The 18,330-nt window shown below is 39.0% G+C and overlaps 2 protein-coding genes across 4 annotated transcripts; both read right to left on the bottom strand.

The window, feature by feature from the left end:
• Nucleotides 1-7,203: 7,203 nt before the first annotated feature.
• Nucleotides 7,204-10,999, bottom strand: LOC112560327 (GTPase IMAP family member 4-like). The gene is made up of 3 exons (XM_025232118.1): nucleotides 10,718-10,999; nucleotides 9,540-9,703; nucleotides 7,204-8,243 (listed from the first exon to the last, which is right to left on the bottom strand). Exons 1-3 carry the CDS (start codon nucleotides 10,731-10,733, stop codon nucleotides 7,503-7,505), a joined length of 921 nt encoding a protein of 306 aa, XP_025087903.1. The 5' UTR covers nucleotides 10,734-10,999; the 3' UTR covers nucleotides 7,204-7,502.
• Nucleotides 11,000-11,394: 395 nt separating this feature from the next.
• Nucleotides 11,395-18,035, bottom strand: LOC112560328. Of its 3 annotated transcripts, none has more exons than XM_025232120.1 (8): nucleotides 16,980-17,046; nucleotides 16,620-16,698; nucleotides 16,056-16,181; nucleotides 15,713-15,898; nucleotides 15,165-15,236; nucleotides 14,067-14,178; nucleotides 13,626-13,736; nucleotides 11,395-13,084 (listed from the first exon to the last, which is right to left on the bottom strand). In XM_025232120.1, the coding sequence occupies exons 2-7, from the start codon at nucleotides 16,690-16,692 to the stop codon at nucleotides 13,643-13,645; spliced, it is 663 nt and encodes a 220-aa protein (XP_025087905.1). In that variant the 5' UTR covers nucleotides 16,693-16,698; nucleotides 16,980-17,046; the 3' UTR covers nucleotides 11,395-13,084; nucleotides 13,626-13,642. The 3 variants fall into 3 exon arrangements, with proteins under 3 accessions (XP_025087905.1, XP_025087904.1, XP_025087906.1); XM_025232119.1 differs by lacking the exon at nucleotides 16,980-17,046 and adding an exon at nucleotides 17,894-18,035 and having other exon boundaries at nucleotides 11,396-13,084; XM_025232121.1 differs by lacking the exon at nucleotides 16,980-17,046 and adding an exon at nucleotides 17,894-18,032 and having other exon boundaries at nucleotides 11,398-13,084; nucleotides 15,165-15,221.
• Between the last annotated feature and the right edge of the window lie 295 nt (nucleotides 18,036-18,330).

Here is an 18,330-nt window from a genome sequence, read left to right as displayed (position 1 = left end):
TATACGACAAGCTCATCGGCCTTCGCTACTTTATTGCCAGATCTCTCTCCCTTTCTCTTCCTTCTCCTCACCTCCTTGAGACTTTGTCATTCTTTTCTTCCCCCTATCGCTCTCCCTCCTTTCTGCTTCTCCCCTCCCCCCAACACTCATTTCTCTGTCCTTTCATTACCCTCCCGTGCCCCTCTTCTTCTCCCGTCAGCCTCTGCTACAGGATCGATTCAGTTCTTATCTTCGCCACCGACGACCATTCTTTGTGGAGGATTCTCGCTCATCAGCTCAGATCCTGCACTTCTTCATCCTGATCGCTTAGTGTTTTAATCTCTTCTCTTCCACACCACTCCCACTGGGCTGCTTCCTCCCCATATTTGATTCCACCCCTCCCTCTCTTGACTTGGCTGGAGTCACGTGACCACAAAAAACAACGGTGCTGAGGGATCTGGTTTCTATGGGGACATAAGTTATTATCGAGGTTTTTGACAAAAGGGTCTCATGAAAGTTGCACGATGGGGGCTCGTATGTCTGGGTTTGGGGCAGTATCTAGGAGACGTTAAAACTATCGCGAGGGCGGGGAGACATTAAGCTCGCTCGGTGACTGGACATCAAACAGACCGGCAGTAAACGTTTTGAGTCGCTCAAGTCCTTCAAGTGCCGGGGTCAGAGGTGAAGAGAAAAGTCTTATGGGAGCTTCGGGGATGGACAGAACAGAGGCTGCGCCAAACATATAATATCTGTGTATTATGAATCAAAATTATTTCTCTCAATTTATGCATTTTTATATAGCTTCTTCGCAACTTAATTTCCTTTCTATTTAGTCAGTACTCCTAACAGATCAGTAAAACACAATAGTTTAAAAAAATCTTAGTGAGTTAACTCCGAGATATTTGAGTTATAAACCTACAAACATCCTGCATTAAAGACATGAAATATCTGAAATATTTGTTCGCACGAATTTATTGTCCTTAATCGTTGTAATGTAATTACAAGAACTCTCTAGTGGAGAGAGATGAAGCCCGTGCACATCATCGCCAGCCTGTATCATCTGCTACTGATGCGTGGCGATGTCTTTTTCTTGTGGCTCAGTCGTCGATGATCGACGGGTTACGAACTCGCTACGCACTGGTTCGCCTCTCGGCCAAGTTAACGAACCGTGGCAAGTGAACAAAAGGTCTTTGTGTGTGTGTGTGCGCGCGCGCGTGTACCAAGCTTTAACTAGTAATTGTAAAAGTCTAGATGATTGTCTAGAGAATTAAATGAGAGTTATGTTAAAGGTTAGTGTTTTTCCGGTTGACTGTATGTACATTTGCTGTGTTTGACCTGCGACATACTCTCTGCGAGTGATTATTAAAAATTGTTTTTTATCATTCTCATGGGTAGTCGAGTACTGATGGTGAATGTCGTGGTAGCTGTACCTAGGGAGGTTATCGGTGAAGCAAAGTAACCGCAAGGCGTACTCAAGACAATGTTGTTGTTTGCTAGTCAACCTGCTCCATGCACTGATACAATATTAGAAGGACTACATGTTCTCTGTAATAATACCTCTCCTGTTTATAACAAGAAGACAGTGTTTGAAAGGAACTTTATTATTCTCTTCAACCATGGAGCTTTTTGATCAAAGTATTTTTATTATTGATCATAACATGGGTGGAGTGAATATCAAATATTATTAATACTACATTCTGCATCACAAGGAAACCATTTTATGTTCCGAACAGAGTTAAAATTTGATGGCGAGCTACACAACCTAAAGCTGACACTGATGAGGGCCGCCATGTTGTCCCCGTCCCTGGATGACCAAAGTGCTGCCGGCGTTTATTGCCCACCTTGTGGTGCGTGTGACAGGTCTGTCCAACCCTCCTGTTGACAGGTAATCGCCGCTTGGATCATCAACATCATCGCCGTCTGCTGCTGATAGGCGTCTACGTGACTAGGGAGGGACCGCCTTGGGGTGTTCACAGTCTGGGGAGGACTGTAAACACGTAAAGACTACGTCTCGGCGTTTCTCATGTCTGTGTGGTAAACGTGAGAATGTGAATTATAAAATACACACGTGTGTGTGTGTGTGCACTCGCAGTGGTGTGTGTAACACTGTGTAGTTGTGAATGGTTGCATGCGCGAGCGTTTCTCAGTATGTCATGGTGTGTGCATGTCTCTTCTCTCTTTGTTTTTCTTTCTCTCTCTGTCTTGTGTGATTGGTTGTGTGCGTGTGTCAATATAAGATGTTGAATATGTGTATGAACTTTGTCGACATTTGTGTGTTTGTTCTTGATGTGTCCGAATGTAAGTTCGACTTGTACCTTGTTCTCATCATCGGTTTACCTCAAAACCACATCCGCAGTTCACGTACTTCTCAGTTTGTCAGAAACCTCTTGTTTGCACATTTCACAGTTTGTCAGATATCGTACTTGCTCTAAGGTCTCGACCCCTCTTGTCTTTCTGTCCAAATGTCACTGTCATCCAACCTCCTGCCCTGTGGATGTCGGGAGCTAAACCTCGGACTCGTGTTGCGCCTTCAGTCGCTTTGCCATTCTCAGACTGCGTGGGAAGCACGTCCCGTCGGTGGAGCTCACGAGGCTGAGGCAGTGGACGAGAAGAAAGCGATCCGACACGAGACCCTTCCGTTGTTGCGATAACTTTATGCCTCTTTCATGCTTCCGGGCACAGGCGATCAGCCTTCAAGTCGATGAAAGTGATCCCCCGTGAACTGCGGGGCCGCGGGGCACGTGCAGCAAACATGCGTGAGCCTGACTGCGGTAGTCTCCCTTGACACGTGGTGATGTTCAAACAGAGTTGGAGACGGCGTCAGGAGATAGCCAGCCACCCAGGGTGTGTTTGTGGCGCGCGGGGTGTCTAGTTCTGCCTTCAGTCTGGCAATTATCACTGTGATCACTCGCCACTTTCCTCCATCAGTTCCTATTGAAGTTGGCATTTACTTGTATATTAATGTTCTGATAAGGGATGAAATATATTTCATATTATCGAACATATCAGAGGAGTTGGCATCATGTAAAAACATCACATTAACTATAATATTTCTTTGAATGACACGTGTTTATTTTTCAATAAAAGGTTTGTATTTTGTCGTAGAATCTTTAATTATTGTGTTTCACTGAGATTTACAAATGAAAAAAGAACAGACGGAATATTTTGTGTTTAGAACGGATACAAAATGTTAATAAAAGAAAAAAAAGAAATTGGCTTTGAACTTGTAGCCTGTCTCCCTCTATAGATTTATGACACTGATCATCCTTACCGTTTGTTCCCCGATTCTTCTTTGTGTCTTTTATGTTTGTCTTTTATTAAGCCTGCATAGTTTTTTTTTCTCCTTCTGTCCTTCGTAATTTGTCCATGTCTTCTACTTGCCTGAAGCGCTGAGAGCATGCTCCTTCCTGAGAGTGATTATACGCTATATAAACCATAAGCCTGATATTATTTATTATTTTTTCTTTTTTTTCCGCAACCCTAAATGCCACAATAAATGTGTTTTACGTTTACCTGTTACCTGCCAGCTGTGTTAACACATGACTGACTTGAACAGACTACAGAATCACCAAGCCTTTCCCAAACAGCCCAGAGTTTAAAGGGAGGGAATTCAAATTTAACATATCAAGGAATACGTAGTTGTGTCCCCGTTGAAGGTAACCACATTCCTGTCTGCGACAGACTTCTCAGCACTCGATTACTGAACATACCCGTGTACTGCAAAACATTACCTAGAGAAGAAGAAGAAGAAGAAGAACAACAACAACAACAACAACAACAACAACAACAACAACAACAACAACAACAAAGACAAATCTTGCTCAAGGCATTTCCGTTGATGTCAAGCTTTGGGGGTCGGGTGACGACCTACACTAGAGAGCAGTCTGCGGCCCGCAAGCGACAGAAAATATGAGGCGGTTAGATTAGTAGGTTAGATTAGTGCAGATCGCGAGCACCGTCTCCGTAGCGTAGGGGTTGTCTTACTAAAGAAAACAAAAACAGACCGATTAAAATAAACAATTTCAGTAAGGGAGTAAACATTGATTTCTTCTATCTTCTTTTAAAGACTTGATTTTTTTATATTTATATCTTGAGAAAACAATTTTTCAGTGCGGATCAGGTAACAAACACTCAAGAATGGGAGATAACAAGCGAAACTTTTTTTATGTTTCTTACGTCCCTTTGATTAGTTTCTCCTGTCAGTTTGAATGAGTTGCTTAGTGTTGCGTCTGTGCACATAGTAAAAATGCTCAGGTTATTAGCTTGAGTATTATTTTAATAGCTTAACTCAGTAATTGAACAAAATTTTAATTCAGGCAGACCTTTGAAAACGTTATGAAAGAGACTGGTATAAACTTTACACCAAAATTTGTTTGACTGTTTTATGGTTAATTGCTGTTTATTCGTTTGGGCTTAGTGCACTGTCTCCCAACCCTGCGTCTCTCCTGTGGGTTCCATCCCAGAGCTTGCCTCGTTTTTCTCATAGTGTATAGTTTATTGTTTTTGTATGGAATGAGATTTTTCTTTCTTTTTTAAAATGCATTGTATTGAAATGCCATTTTTATTTGTAGTTTTGTCATCTTTATTCTTCCCCTTCCGTATAAATTTGCTGTTTGGAATTGGTTTCAATTGAATTAGATGTTATACAGTCTGAACCCCTCTGCTAGTAGAAGAAATACGAGGCTAAAAAGAATATCCGAAAGGTGTATATAAAACATAGGAAACACGTGGCTGCATCTTTTACCCACTTTTTCCATTGGGGAGGGACTAGGAGGTAGGGCTGAGAGGAAGACCACCCCACAGTCTTCAGGCAGGTCAGTTGATAAACACATTAGTTTGACTTAGGAACTGTTGAGTGTTGGTGCGGGGTTTATTCGTAAGGACATAGCTGTGTTGCTTTGTAATGAGTGGGATGCTGGTGTCTTCATTCTCTTTCTGTCTCTTTCTCCTTTCCTTTATTTTCTCTCCTTTGAATGTCGTCTATCCACCCTCTCTATCTTTTTCAAGTGACTTTGGCGCAGCCCGGTTACACAAGGGTCTTTGTGTTCCATCTTCTGTCTCCTTCCTTATCTGCATGAGGCCATGGACTTCTCTAACAGAAGTCACCTAACGGTGCTGGATGAGAACAATAATATTGGAAGAAATTTTTTTTTTTTTTTTGTACTATGTTGTCAAATAATCATGTTGATAGTTTGACTGACCAGTGAGTTGTGTGTATTTGTACCTGATGTGTTTTTATATGCTGTTCATTCTTCCTGTGTTTCCAAAGCCAATAAAATATTGCTAGTGTCATGTGATGCTGATTATTGTTTCTTGCTACTCTTTTTACTCATTTACACGCACTTTTTCTAAACTCTGTTACTTCGGGATTTTTAGAAATCTTTGTGCAGTTGATCTTTTATGATTTTCGTTACTGTTAATGTTTGATTCGTTGGGTGTCATGTAGAATGTGTGAATGATTGTTTCATTTCTAGCTCTCTTTTTCTCTCCTTTTTCTGTTAACATACAGACAAATCCATTAATTATTTAGGTGTTTTAAGTGACTAAAACGATGTTATGAAAATTAGTGCACTGATATACTCCAAGACACGGTTTTCATCATGTTTCTAATCAAAATTTATTTTCACTTACTTTAGTTAGGCCGCCTGCTACACATACATTATTAATGACCCACTGGGTCTACTTGTGTTAACAATATTTCGAATACAGAACAATGTTGTAGACAAAAAGGTCGCTATAAATATTTTCTTAAACATCTACAACGTAGGCCTTTTGTGCTGCGCGTCAGGGTAGGCGATGCTCGTCGTTTGCCCTTGAGTATAAAAAAATTCACACACAAGAAACAATGCAAAGATAATATGTACATACTAAAAGATATGATGACAATGCACAAACATAGTGTATGTACTTATCTCCCCTGAATCAAAGTATCAATTAACCACTAGGGTCACTCCTCTCAATGTGATCATCGCTGTTTACATTCTAAACTTCGAGTAATGAGATGTCTTGTTCTAATCACTATCTTGGACGACAATAAAGTGGTGGTTAAGTAAAGATAGGAGGCTCTTCCGTCCGACACAAACATCTTTGGTTATGTCCCTTGACGAGCCATCTGGAAGGTGTTTTGATGTCAAGCTGCTGAGCATTATTGCTTTCTCTCTTTCTCAGAACACCTGTGATTTTTCAACAAGTTAGTGTTGCTTTGAATCACACATAAATGATTCCAAATATTTCCCAAAGTAAAACAGATAATATACTAGAACAATTTAAGAAGGGACATGTCATAATTTAATAAATGGCCTGATTACATTACTTATGAGTGGCATGATGCCAGCTACGAAATGAAATGAATGAATATTCCAGGGACATTTCTAGACATAATAAATACACCAACAGTCCTCGAGTAAATAATACGTTTGTCTGCAAAAGCTCTAGAAGAAAACTACTTGAGATTTACCTCTGTTCGCTACCCTAACGGCTCGGAAAGCGAGTTTTCTGACCAGTCTGCACCTTTCTTTGTCCATCGCTGGCCACCCCTGTTGTTAACTATTCTGGCAGATTTCCTAATTGTTTTCCAAGTAGACTAGTCACCGTCTTCAGTTGCTGAGACAAACACCAATTAGGACCCGCCGTGACCCGCCCATGCGCTGAAAAGGAAGATGTCGACTGATACTCTCGTCACGTGATAAAAGAGCCCCCACCCGTGCCACCCTAACCCTGGCCGTTAGAATCGCGCAGGACACTCGTCCGGTCGTGACTGGGTAGCCAAGCAGTCAAGTGTTAACTACTTCACCATGTAGAAAACGAGATCGAGAAGGAGGAAGATAACATGCTAACTTTCAAGCTTCCACTCTTTGTGATCATAGCAATAGTCCAATGTATGGCTTCGACAGAAAAAAACGTACATTTACTTTTTATTACTATTAGTGTTGCTACTTATTATTATACTACGATATATTTAAAAATAAAGATAGTAAAGTTGGATTTGATTAGATTTTAGCTATGTCTTGTTCATTCTAAATACAATGTTTTGTTACTTCTTCTTCTTGTTCCTATTCGAACCCAGTGGAGCATAGGGCAGTAACCACATCCCGCCATCGGACCCGGTTCTGGGAGTCCCTCTCCAGTTGGGACCATCTCAGGCCACCTATGTTTTGTTACTAACATTAGGTTATTGTTTGCACAGTATGTAGAAAACCAACTAATTTGACAGCCCTCACTCTAGCCAAAAAGCCATCCTGCAGCGAGTTTGAAAAGTCCACTCGCAGCATCAGCCACCCAGTTTTTCTCCTGATCATTATTCACTCTTTCCTTCATCACTTCTGTGGCAATTTCTTGCATCTTTCCTTCCATCTCCTTCTTTAACTGTTCTTGATTTGCCTTGTTCTCTCTCTCTCTAGTTTCTGTCGTAATTGCATTTCTAGCTCCGCCTTTTCTCGCTGAGCATTTTCTATCATCTCTCTCTTGCTTTCCTTCATCTTTTCCTCAAACTCCTTTCGGTACTTCTCTATTTCTTCAGCCTGTCAAATGCCCATATCTTTCATCCGTTTCTCCATCTGTTGCTTCTCTTTTTTCTTCATCTCTCGAAGCTCTTCTTCCTTCTTTTGATTCTCCTTTTCAAACATTTTCAGTTTAGCCTCTAGTTCTTTCTGTATCCTTTCTTGAGCGCTGTTCTCTTCTTCTAACCTTCGTTTTTCGTATTCTTCCTGATCCTTCTTGATTCTTTTCTGGTATTCTTGAAAGAACTCGGTCTTCTCAACAGACTCTTTGTCAACTTCAGCAATCCTCTGCTTCACAGTCTCCTCTATCTTGCTGTTGATCTTGTTTAGTACATCGCATGTATATTTTTGACCCCCATTCTTATCCATCATCTGTTTGATCATCGCCAGCAGATCATCTCTCTGCTTGCTCTTCTCTTTCTTGGAGGCAGTATTATCGAACACAATATATCTTCTGTTACAGTCATTGAGGAGTACACTGAAATCGTCTCCAATGTACTTTACCAAATCTTCTGGAGTCTTCTTCTCTCTTTTAAATTTATCGCCATAAGTAAATAGAAGGATCATGTGTTTGGCCATCTGGCTTTCGAAGATCTTGAGGAGTAGCTGGTATGTCTGGAACTCCTCTTTTGTGTAACGGCCAAACCTGAGGACGTAGAGAAAGACGTCAGGACCCAGATCTAAGCCGACGACAGCTTTAACTATCTTCATTCCGATTTCTTCATTTGTTCGTTCAGGGTTAAAAAGTCCCGGGGTATCCATTATCTGCAGACACATTTCAACACAATGATAACAATGAATGTATTTCAACATTTTCAGAGAGAAAGAGACAGACAAGACTGTGTATGTGTGCAGGTGAGAAGGAATGCGTGCGTGCTTTCCGTGTGTCTGTCTTCATCATCATCATCATCATCATCATCATCATCATCATCATCATCATCTACAGCGCCATATTTCAGCCTTAAGGGCCAGCTCAAGGCGCTTTACAAAGAATGGTGTACTCGGTAAATAACCCAGGGCTGTTCTGAAGATGACATTGTGTTGTTTGATCAAGATGTTGATGGTTCACAGTTTACATCTGAAGATCGTCAATTCATTTGCAAAAAAAAAAAAAAAAAAAGAACGTAGAAAAAATCGTGAGACGTTTGCTGATATCCCACAAATGCAAAAATAATATGACTAGCAATGATATAAGATCCATTTCAGTGAGGATTTAAGCAAAAGAAGAAACTGTCATTGCGCGATAGCTAATTAAGGCTGGCCGAAGAAATCAGTAGATGAAAAACAAATACCATAGGCAGGTAAATTCCTTCAAAATGTCGAGGACGCTATCAAAACGTTTAGGTCAATTCAATGAGACAATCACAACAAATTAAAGCAGAAAAACAAAACTGTGGAGACAAAACCGGTCCACTCAAGTTCAGAGAAAATAAACCAATAACCTTGCATAAAGCATGGTCGCCACGCTCGTAGAACACCAGGAACCTGTTCTCGCAAGACCCTGACCGTTACAACTGACGTGATCTTCATTTAAAATTTTTAGTCTTAAAGAGAGACTTTTGGTTAATTCAACAGAAGAAAAGAGACAAAAGTTACATCTTAAACATTTTCATAAGGTAGAGAATAGTTGTGGGTTCTGTTTGCCTTCAGCGTACTCGCTAATTCCAGGGAGGATTCATCTAGGAGCAAAGAGCGGAAGCTCGCTCTCTTGGCTAGCTTGAGAAGGTAAGTATTCAGCTAGTGCACTCCAGGACCTTGCTCTTTTTTTTAGGATGTTGTCTAGCAGAATTTATGTTCCTGCGCTGGATTTCTGCAGCATGTCTTTAAGGCGCTGACAGAATTTAAAGAACATTCTACAAAGGCTATTTGTCTCAGAGTTTGTGCCGCGTCTCTTTGTTTATGTCAGGGTGTGATTTGGTTCTTAAGCTCTCATACAAAATACAAAAAAGCCAGAAGCAAATTGCTGTATGATAATTGAGCAGATAAATAAAGTAAACAAAAAGCTGGACACATCCACCTACATTCAGCAGGGTCCTATTCAAATACTCTTAGTATTGGTACCTCAATAGTCCGCCTCTTGTGAGTCACCACATATCTTTCTGCATCCTTAGTCACTGCTGCCACACCTGACCCTGTCTTAAATCTGTCTTCGCCAAGGATCGTGTTTCCTGTAGAACTTTTCCCGCAACCAGACTTTCCCAGGAGGAGGATACGAAAATGCTCATCTGTAGAAAGAAATTCATTTTCCTTTATTTGAATTAGTTTCAAGGTGCTATCTTTAAATTGTGTTACAGCGGTAGTCACTGCACATGATCATAACCTTTTGCTTTCAAACTACTCATCAACCGTATATATATATATGTGTTTGTGTGTGTGTGTGTGTGTGTGTTTTGCAGGACTATTTGCAATTGTTAATAGAAAAGATTGACAAAAGTCTCCACGCCTAAAACAGAAGTTAGTGAAAGGATATTCCCAGAAAGACAAGAAACTAAAGAGGACAGCTAGAAGACATAAATACAACAGCTATAATAAGAGCAGAAAAAGCTTCAGTAAGAGAAGATATGAATGTGAATTCCTGCACGAATTTGACAACCTTAATCCAAAAAAGAAGATGGAAATGGCTAAGACATGTATGCGTATTGAAACCAGAGGCACCACCTTAAATAACACTTCCTTGGCCAGACAAGAGAACGCGTGTTCAGCCAAAAAAAAAAAAAAAAACCCCAAACAAACAATGCCCAAAAAACAAAAAACAAAAACAACAAAAACAAAACAAAACATGGAGAAGATTAGTAGAGAGAGAACTGAAACTGTCCTGGAACAGCATGGATAAACTTGCTGATGACAGAAAAAAATAGAGGTCTTTAGCGGATGCCCTTTGTACCACCTTAGGGAAGAAGAGGACTATAAATATTAAATTTATCAAGTAGCAAGGGCTCTATGTTCAAAGCAGCCAATCCTTTGAACAGGCGCTACATACAGAGAAAGAAAGAACAGCTTAATTGTCTGAGGTTAGATTTGAACCATGGACAGCCTATTCTCATGGTATTAGTGAAAGGCGCTAACGTTTTGGACTACCCTAATCAAATTTTGTGATGTTGTACTGACTTTGTTTTAGGAGATTGATTATTGTGTAGTCTAACTTTTATTTTGTCCACATTGAGTTTAAAAAGTTACCGAATATATTTATTAGCTAAAATTGTTGACATATCCTTAGGCAAGTGGGTAAAGGTATTTACCTTGTTTGGACGACATGCTTCAAGCGCTGACTTGCCTCAGGTCGGTCAGACAACTGCACGCAGAACCAAGGTAAAGACTTGAAAATATGGGGTCTGTTACTTGGGTATCTGTCAACAGCAAAGTAGATTGCGATTGGTCCATTGTTCATCGAGGTCAACCTGAAAGCCTCTCATAGGACTGTGCAGTGTTGATTGATATGTAAAGTAGAGTGATTAACCCACCTCTCACCTTCACAAACCTTTTTTTTAAAAGCTGGGAATGGCACGTATGTGTGACACACCCACCTTAATGACAAGACATCGGGAGAGAAGGTTTCTGAGAAATGATTCAAATACAGCTTCACAGCTAACGGTCAGAATAAATGCGGGCAAGACCATTAAACGCGGTGGAAACATTTCTTCTTTAAAGCTTTCATCATCAGAAATGTGTATATAGAGTTACACTGTTCTTAGGAAAATACTGTAGAAATGGTTTGAGAAGCCTCCTCTAGGAGGTATATAGATATCAATAAATTTTGACACACACACACTTTCTCTGAAAATCCCACACACGGTGGAACGCACACACGAGGAAATCAACTTTCAAACTAAAAAGCATGCATAGGTAATGACGAATGCACACGCGCGTGCACACACACACACACAGAATTCTTGTTTTTAAAAAGTTAGTTGTTTGCCTCAGACCCCGGGTGAAAAGCTTGTTTAACAGTCACTGGGACCAGCGTCTCTTGTTTCCTCATAATCTTCGCTTCATTTCTCCTGAATGAAGTGCGCACGTCAACAAAAATATCAGCTCCCTGTTTCTCCTAAACTGCTGACAGAGTAATTTGTGTATAGGTTGTTTTGCAGCTCAAATTACGAAAAGGTCAAGGATATCTTTGGATTTTTCAGAAATGTTTTGCTTCCATTGTGATTAAAGACATGGAATCGAACAACAAGCTTACAACAAGTAAGCAACTTCCATCTCGGCATCGCTTGTCATCGAACAGCCTACATCTCTCTGTAAGATATTAACGACATTGAAACTGTCAATAAAATCTGTTCAAAATAGTCAGTCTAAACATAGATGTCCATCAAGTGACTGTGTCGCGTGTCGGCGATTGTTCTGCTGTCCGTGTTGTGCTTACCGTACTGTGCTATGCACATCTCTTTGCAAGCTGTAATTATTTGAACCTAAACGTTTTACGTGTTTCTCTAATGTTAATTTTAATTTTGTAGTATGCACAGACAATTGGTTCTCGCTGAGAGCTCGGTTCTGTCCTTGCAACACCTTGCTGGGAGTTCCATTCTTGAGGAGAAGTCCTATCTTGCTACACTGGCCCGTCGCTAGGTGTGTGCGTGCGGTTGGGGACAATCAAGGGACGGTTTACCTGGGCTGGTGTGCACAAGCGAACTCAAACGTGAACTTAAGCTTAAGTTGGCTGACTTAACTTTAAGTACAGTTACTCGGTGTGCACAAGACAACTCAAGTCCGCTAAGTACAAAATTTCTTACTCAACTTTAAGACTGCCCTCCCCCAGGTATAAACCCTTACTTAGCTGAGTCCGGCGACTTAAGTTAGCACATTTCTGATTTCTTCGTGTGAAGAGTGACAGAAGATGGCAGCGAGACGACTGTGCTTTAGATTCCTACACCGTTTTAGAATAAGATAAATACAAGAAAGTAGCCAAAATAAATTTAAAATGAGTTTGCTAGTAGCTTCATCAAATGAAAAAGTTGTTAAAAATCTGGCATTGTATCTCTTCCATGCTTTCCAGTTTAGAAAATCTACAATAGATGACAAATAAGCAATTATGAATGCATGTTTTTTCGTAATTCTACTCCAATAACCATGTATTGATGTATGTAATATTGCATTATTTTGTTATTGCTCCCCCTTCAAAAAGGGCAATGGCCCCTTGAATAAACTACTTGTTCCTTGTTCACCTTAACATTCTCGGTCCTCTTTGGACATGTATTGTCAATCAGTTCCCAAAGAAAATGAACTAGTAGTTTATAACACATGGCAGATGCTAGTAAAATATTTACGTTTCTTAACAATTTTAAACACAGTAAACTCAACATCACAAAGATGGATAACTAGCTAGTACAGACGACAGTATTGAGTAATTTTCTCAGTGGTCTGCTCAATGTCGCAATCGTCCTCTTTGCTTTAAAAATTGTGCAAATTCTTGGGAAATATCTTTCCTGTTACTTCAGAACATTGTTATTCTCAGTCAAATAAAAGCACTTGTTTTTCCTTTCACGTGAAATTGCTGTTCGTTGTTCGCAGTGAGACTTGCAGCACATGATACACATGGCACTCAGTGTATTGCGAAATACTTGCTCTTCCAGAACTGGAGTAAATTTCCAAAGCATCCAGAGAATCTGTAATCGAAATTACAAATGATTTGTTAATAAGCTTAAGCATAATAAATATACATATCAAGCAGCAGGGGAGGTAAACCTCACCAATACTCACACAACAGCTATATTAACACTATCACCATTTCTCCGCACCTGCATTTTGCTATTATCGTTATATACATATAAATATTAATGCTAAACATAAATATACAATCCTACATGTATATGGATTCATGATAAATTAATACGAGTTTGTGAGAAAATTTGCAAGTACGTATTGCATGAGTAAATAAATGCTTCTGCTCTTCCCTCTTTCACATTACTTTATGTTGAAAATCCAAATCTCTGAATTTTCGGTTTCTTTGACAAATAATTTTGAAAATAGGAGATTTCAACAAATGAAAGTATATGAGATATTAAAAAGTGGTTTTAAGTTAAACAGAAATACTCTTTAGCAATGGCATTTGGAATGTATCAAAGCTGTAATACAATGAGCATAAAAATCTTTAAATTCGACATATTGATAGGGATACATGGGAACTATACTGATTACGTTCACTACCTTCATTCCCCGAAGATTTATTTGCCACTCCCTAGTTTTAGAAACCATTGTTTTTCATTGACGCGAAGACCTCTTTCAATGTCAGGGTTATTCCTCGTATTTTCTTGGTATCTGCATAAGGTTAAAACAAATTAAAATATAATAGTTGAACTAGGGTAAGGCAAAAAAATAGTTTACGCACTCTCTCTATTTTACACACACACACAAACACACACAGGTGTGTAAACGCTCTGTGTATGTAATGCACATAATTGTCTGTTGCACGTACAGACTCATCCCACTGTGGCTTGTCTCCCCCTACCCTATTCCATCTATGGTGTGCGTGTGCTGTTGTGTCACGTGCTATGTTTTCATGGGTGATAATTGTGTTGACCAAATAAATATAGCATGAGTTTGTTATAACTAACAGTACAGATTTTGAGAAAGTTAATAGAAACTCACCGTCTGCAAAGGAAAATTACAAGAATGACAAGTACAAGGAGGAAGACGATGCCAAAGGCAGAGCTGACACCAACAGTCACACCATTCCCCTCTTGTCCACTCTGAAGATTGTCTAAAAATAATAAAAATTGATGCATATTTAAATTATTTACTAAATGTTGAATTGTTAGAACAGCTGGCTGAGAGACAGAGAGGGACAGAGTGGTGTTAATTCTAGGTGCTAAACTATCAACCATTACCCACTAATGTGATAAGCGGCCCCTATATTACTCATTACTATTTTAAGCAGCTAAACCATTACCATGCTTAGCGTCTAGAATTAGTTAAATTGCATTACATGATTTTCATAAAAACATCTTTGTAACAGAAACACAAAGTATTTTACAAGCTACACCTTGTTAAATTAGCAAAAGAAAGTGAATTATTTATGTATGTGTACGTGTGAGTTGTTGGGTGAGGGTAGGTACAAGCTGCCGCTCATTTACAGCCATTCTGCCAACATGCTAGGCTGCACTTTAAATCAGCTTTATACACATTTCCGCTAAAAGGAAATAATGATTCAAACAGAGAACTAAAGAGAGGCTGGCTTGACAATTTTAACCCCTAGTAAAAGGGAGGTAATTTATGAGAGGTAAAATGCTCAAACATTTAAGTGTCTGGAATACTATAATTGAGTGAAAATTTTTTTGTTTTGAAAAAATTTTAGTCAAACCAAAGCCACTTCCTGTTCTATATTGTGGCCTCTTCCTCAATGATTATAACAATTTTATTTATCTGCAAAAGAAGTTACAGAGGATCCTTCGCTGATAGTATGCAAAAGTCTTTTCATCCTTTTCTTATTTTTTTCTTAGTCATTTGCAAGCGTGTGTGTGTGCATGTGTGTGTGTCCACGTGAGTGTCAGGCTGAGGTGAACCAGAGCGTCTCCGCTAGGCACACGTCAACTCACTGACAGCCACTGACACAATGATATCCTCCTGTACCTTGTCTTCCTTCTCTCTTCCTACATCATCAGGGGGCAAGCTCACATAACAGGAGCTACTTATGACACATTAGACGCTTATTGCAAATCATACTTTTAATGCACAAAATACACTCACTTGTGCTCTCTGGTCTTTTGTAACCTACAAGTTTTGGGTCGCCACTGCCAATACCATCTGTAAAAGTCAAACCTACATGAAATTCCAAAAGGATGCACTTTACTTTGTTATGTTTGAAGTGTTTATTATTGAAGAACATTGTCTTTTGAAAGTTTTATTTAAGTAACTTCCATGAAAATTCTGTTGAAAAATATGATATATTGAAGGTCACATACAAAACGTTAATATTTTATATCAAATATTTAAAAGAAAACCGTAGTTTGATTTTCGTGCGATTATGTATTGTGTTGCTATTTGCTGATGTGAATATACGCCATCAGGATCTTTTCATGATGTTCTTATTTATTGTCAGCTAGTTTCGTTTTTATCAACAACCTGTGTGGTTAAGTATAGACCAAGTGTGTATGTGTGTGAGAGAGAAACAGTCAGAGTTGGTCTGAGGTGAACCAGAGCGTCTCCGCTAGGAACACGTCAACCCCTCGACCGATGAGATGTTGATGAACATTAGCATTTGTTTTTTTTTCTAAACATTTGGGAAGATATCTTACTTGACAGATTACATCTGATGATTTGTTCGTAGGCTACATCAAATAGAATCTCTCCATCAGTCAGACATTTTTCTGCAGTGTCTATGAGGACAGAAAAGTTGTTGCTCGGCTGCTCGTCACACGTGTAACCTTTGTCTGGGTCACAAGAAAATTGCCCGTTGCGCCACTCACACAATGCGATGACTTCTGAAACAACGGAATCACGTCACTGAGGGCGCCTTGTGTATAAACCGTGCATATAGTCCAAACAAACAAGAATAATATTAAAAAAGTCTGGAAATTAAACTGTGCTATGCCATAAGACACATTTCACTTCTAAAAGAATCGAAAGAAACTAATTTACCTTTCTTTTGACCAGGACCTATGTACTCGATCTTAAATTCTCTCCTCTCTTCGATGACCTTTTCATGAAAGGAGCAGCTTACTTTTCTGACACAAGTGGTTTCATATTCAGTATGACACTTATCGTCTGAAACAATCGGTTTGAGCCATGCACGCACTCATGTTTTATAAAATTAGAATGACAAATAATGATTTATATGAAATGATTTATATAAAAAAGTTTTTGAAGACAGACACAACACAATATACAGTTTATAATTCGTGAAATCCTAAGGGAGAAAGGACAGTCCTAATTGAAGAGGCATAAGCATTTATTTAATGAAAAAAGAGAAACATTGGTTTATTGGTCTATGTTTACTTTCGTCAGATTACCTCGTGTGAAAATCTTGTACTTTTTGGCTGTTAGTTCTCAGAAAAATCCTCAGTTGAACGATGTGTGTAAACTTTATCTGTCACTCTCCACAATTTTGTGACTGCTATTTACTAAGTAGTCATGCACGAATAATTATACACACATTCAGCGGAATTATAATTTTTAAAAAAACGAACATTTCAAAGTGATTACCTTTCGCATAAACGGGATACCAAACAAGTAGACCAGCGATTACAGCAGTCAGTACCATCGCCGGTCTGCTCATTTTTCACTTTTGAAAAATAAATAGTCAACATGAGTAAAATAACGATTTTGAATGTTTTTACACTGCTGTTAAAGTTTAAAAAAAAAACAACAGAAAAACAAAATAAATCATCAATACAACATTGGCAAAGATTTCACAAAAATACCAAAGAGTGGAAGAAAATATATCTCTTAACAAGATTTAATTTAAACAGTGGACAAAAGGTGATCAGTAATTATGGTGTTAACAAATCGAACAAATAAATTATCTGATCAGAAAAAGATATTGTGATGATCTATATAGCTTACATTTAGTGTTCAAACAGCAGACGACTTCTTGCTTCTGCTAGACTCGACTCGTCTACTAAATTGATATGACAAACTACTTCCTGCATCTACTACCACTGATGTAAGCCCTAAATATAACTTCAACTAATGAATCATTCTACTTGGAAAGGCTTAAGCCTGCGCCGGGCCTAAGCTTTTTGGATAAGTCTAGTCATCATGTGCCCATCCCTTTTTGCAAATATTTGTACTTCGACTAACTCGAAACGTGTGAAAACATTTTTTAAAAAATTAAAAAAACAATGCTGTCTGAATCTTAAACATTCGGACAATAATACGAGAAATTCTTTTAGTCTACAAGAATAGGACTAAGCGTTATTCGAAATAATGTATAAGCCACTAATAGCTCCAGGCATCTATTAGTAAAAGCCTTAGTCTTGTCAATAAATACAAGTCATACAATAATTACAATCTTAACTAACGTCTGTCTCGGAAAGCGAGGGCATATTTCCAAAGTAAAACTGTGCTTAAAATACATTTATAAAATAAATAAATGTAGTCGAAAAAGCGCTCTTGGATGTAGCAGTGTTGACACAACCATTCATATTTACTTGAGTAACAAAGCATCCCATCAAATATCTTGCATAATACATATCTATAATGGTAAATAGCAAAAGTGTACCTTCGAACAAGTTATGGAATACAAAACACAAAGTGTTTTTGAACATTAAAATCCAAGTAATAGCAGAGCTTTGGCATCTGTAAAAATAGGTCTAAGCCTTCCTGACTCGAAGTCTACATCTATCATCAATCATCGTGTGTTTCTTTCACTAAAAGTTTCTGTCGTTCCTTTAAAATAATAATTTCCACAAATATGCTAAGTCTAATTAGAACTTCTTTTCATTAGCTTGATGGTTGATACTAATTCATAGACCTACCTCCGCTGTAGCTGTCTTCCCGACCTGACTCTTCCAGCTGGACTACTTGTCTGCACCAGTTACAGCCGCTTTGGTGCGGACTTATCGCGTGACTTCCTAATAATTATCATTGGTGGAGACGATTGGACGGTGGTGTCAGAGACTTTTAGGAAGGACACAACCCACGTACAGAAAGGATAAGGTGACCAGACGTCCCGCTTTAGACCTCGTGTCCCGCCTGCTAATCGGGCAGGACGCCCAATGTCCCGCTTTCTGGCAAGTCCATCAAATGTCCCGGTGTAACGGGATGAAACTTCCTAGCAGGACTAAACTTCTCAGTATACTCTGCGCATGCGCATGAAGCGAAAGTTCACTTCGTTATCGTTGCGTAGCCATTTTTTTCTTTTCTTTTCTTCGCCGATTTACTATAACATTTTTACTTATTAACTCGGCGAAGA

This window comes from Pomacea canaliculata, linkage group LG3, assembly GCF_003073045.1.
Source record: "Pomacea canaliculata isolate SZHN2017 linkage group LG3, ASM307304v1, whole genome shotgun sequence".
NCBI lineage: Eukaryota > Metazoa > Mollusca > Gastropoda > Architaenioglossa > Ampullariidae > Pomacea > Pomacea canaliculata.
This window is presented reverse-complemented; position numbering and strand designations above follow the sequence as displayed.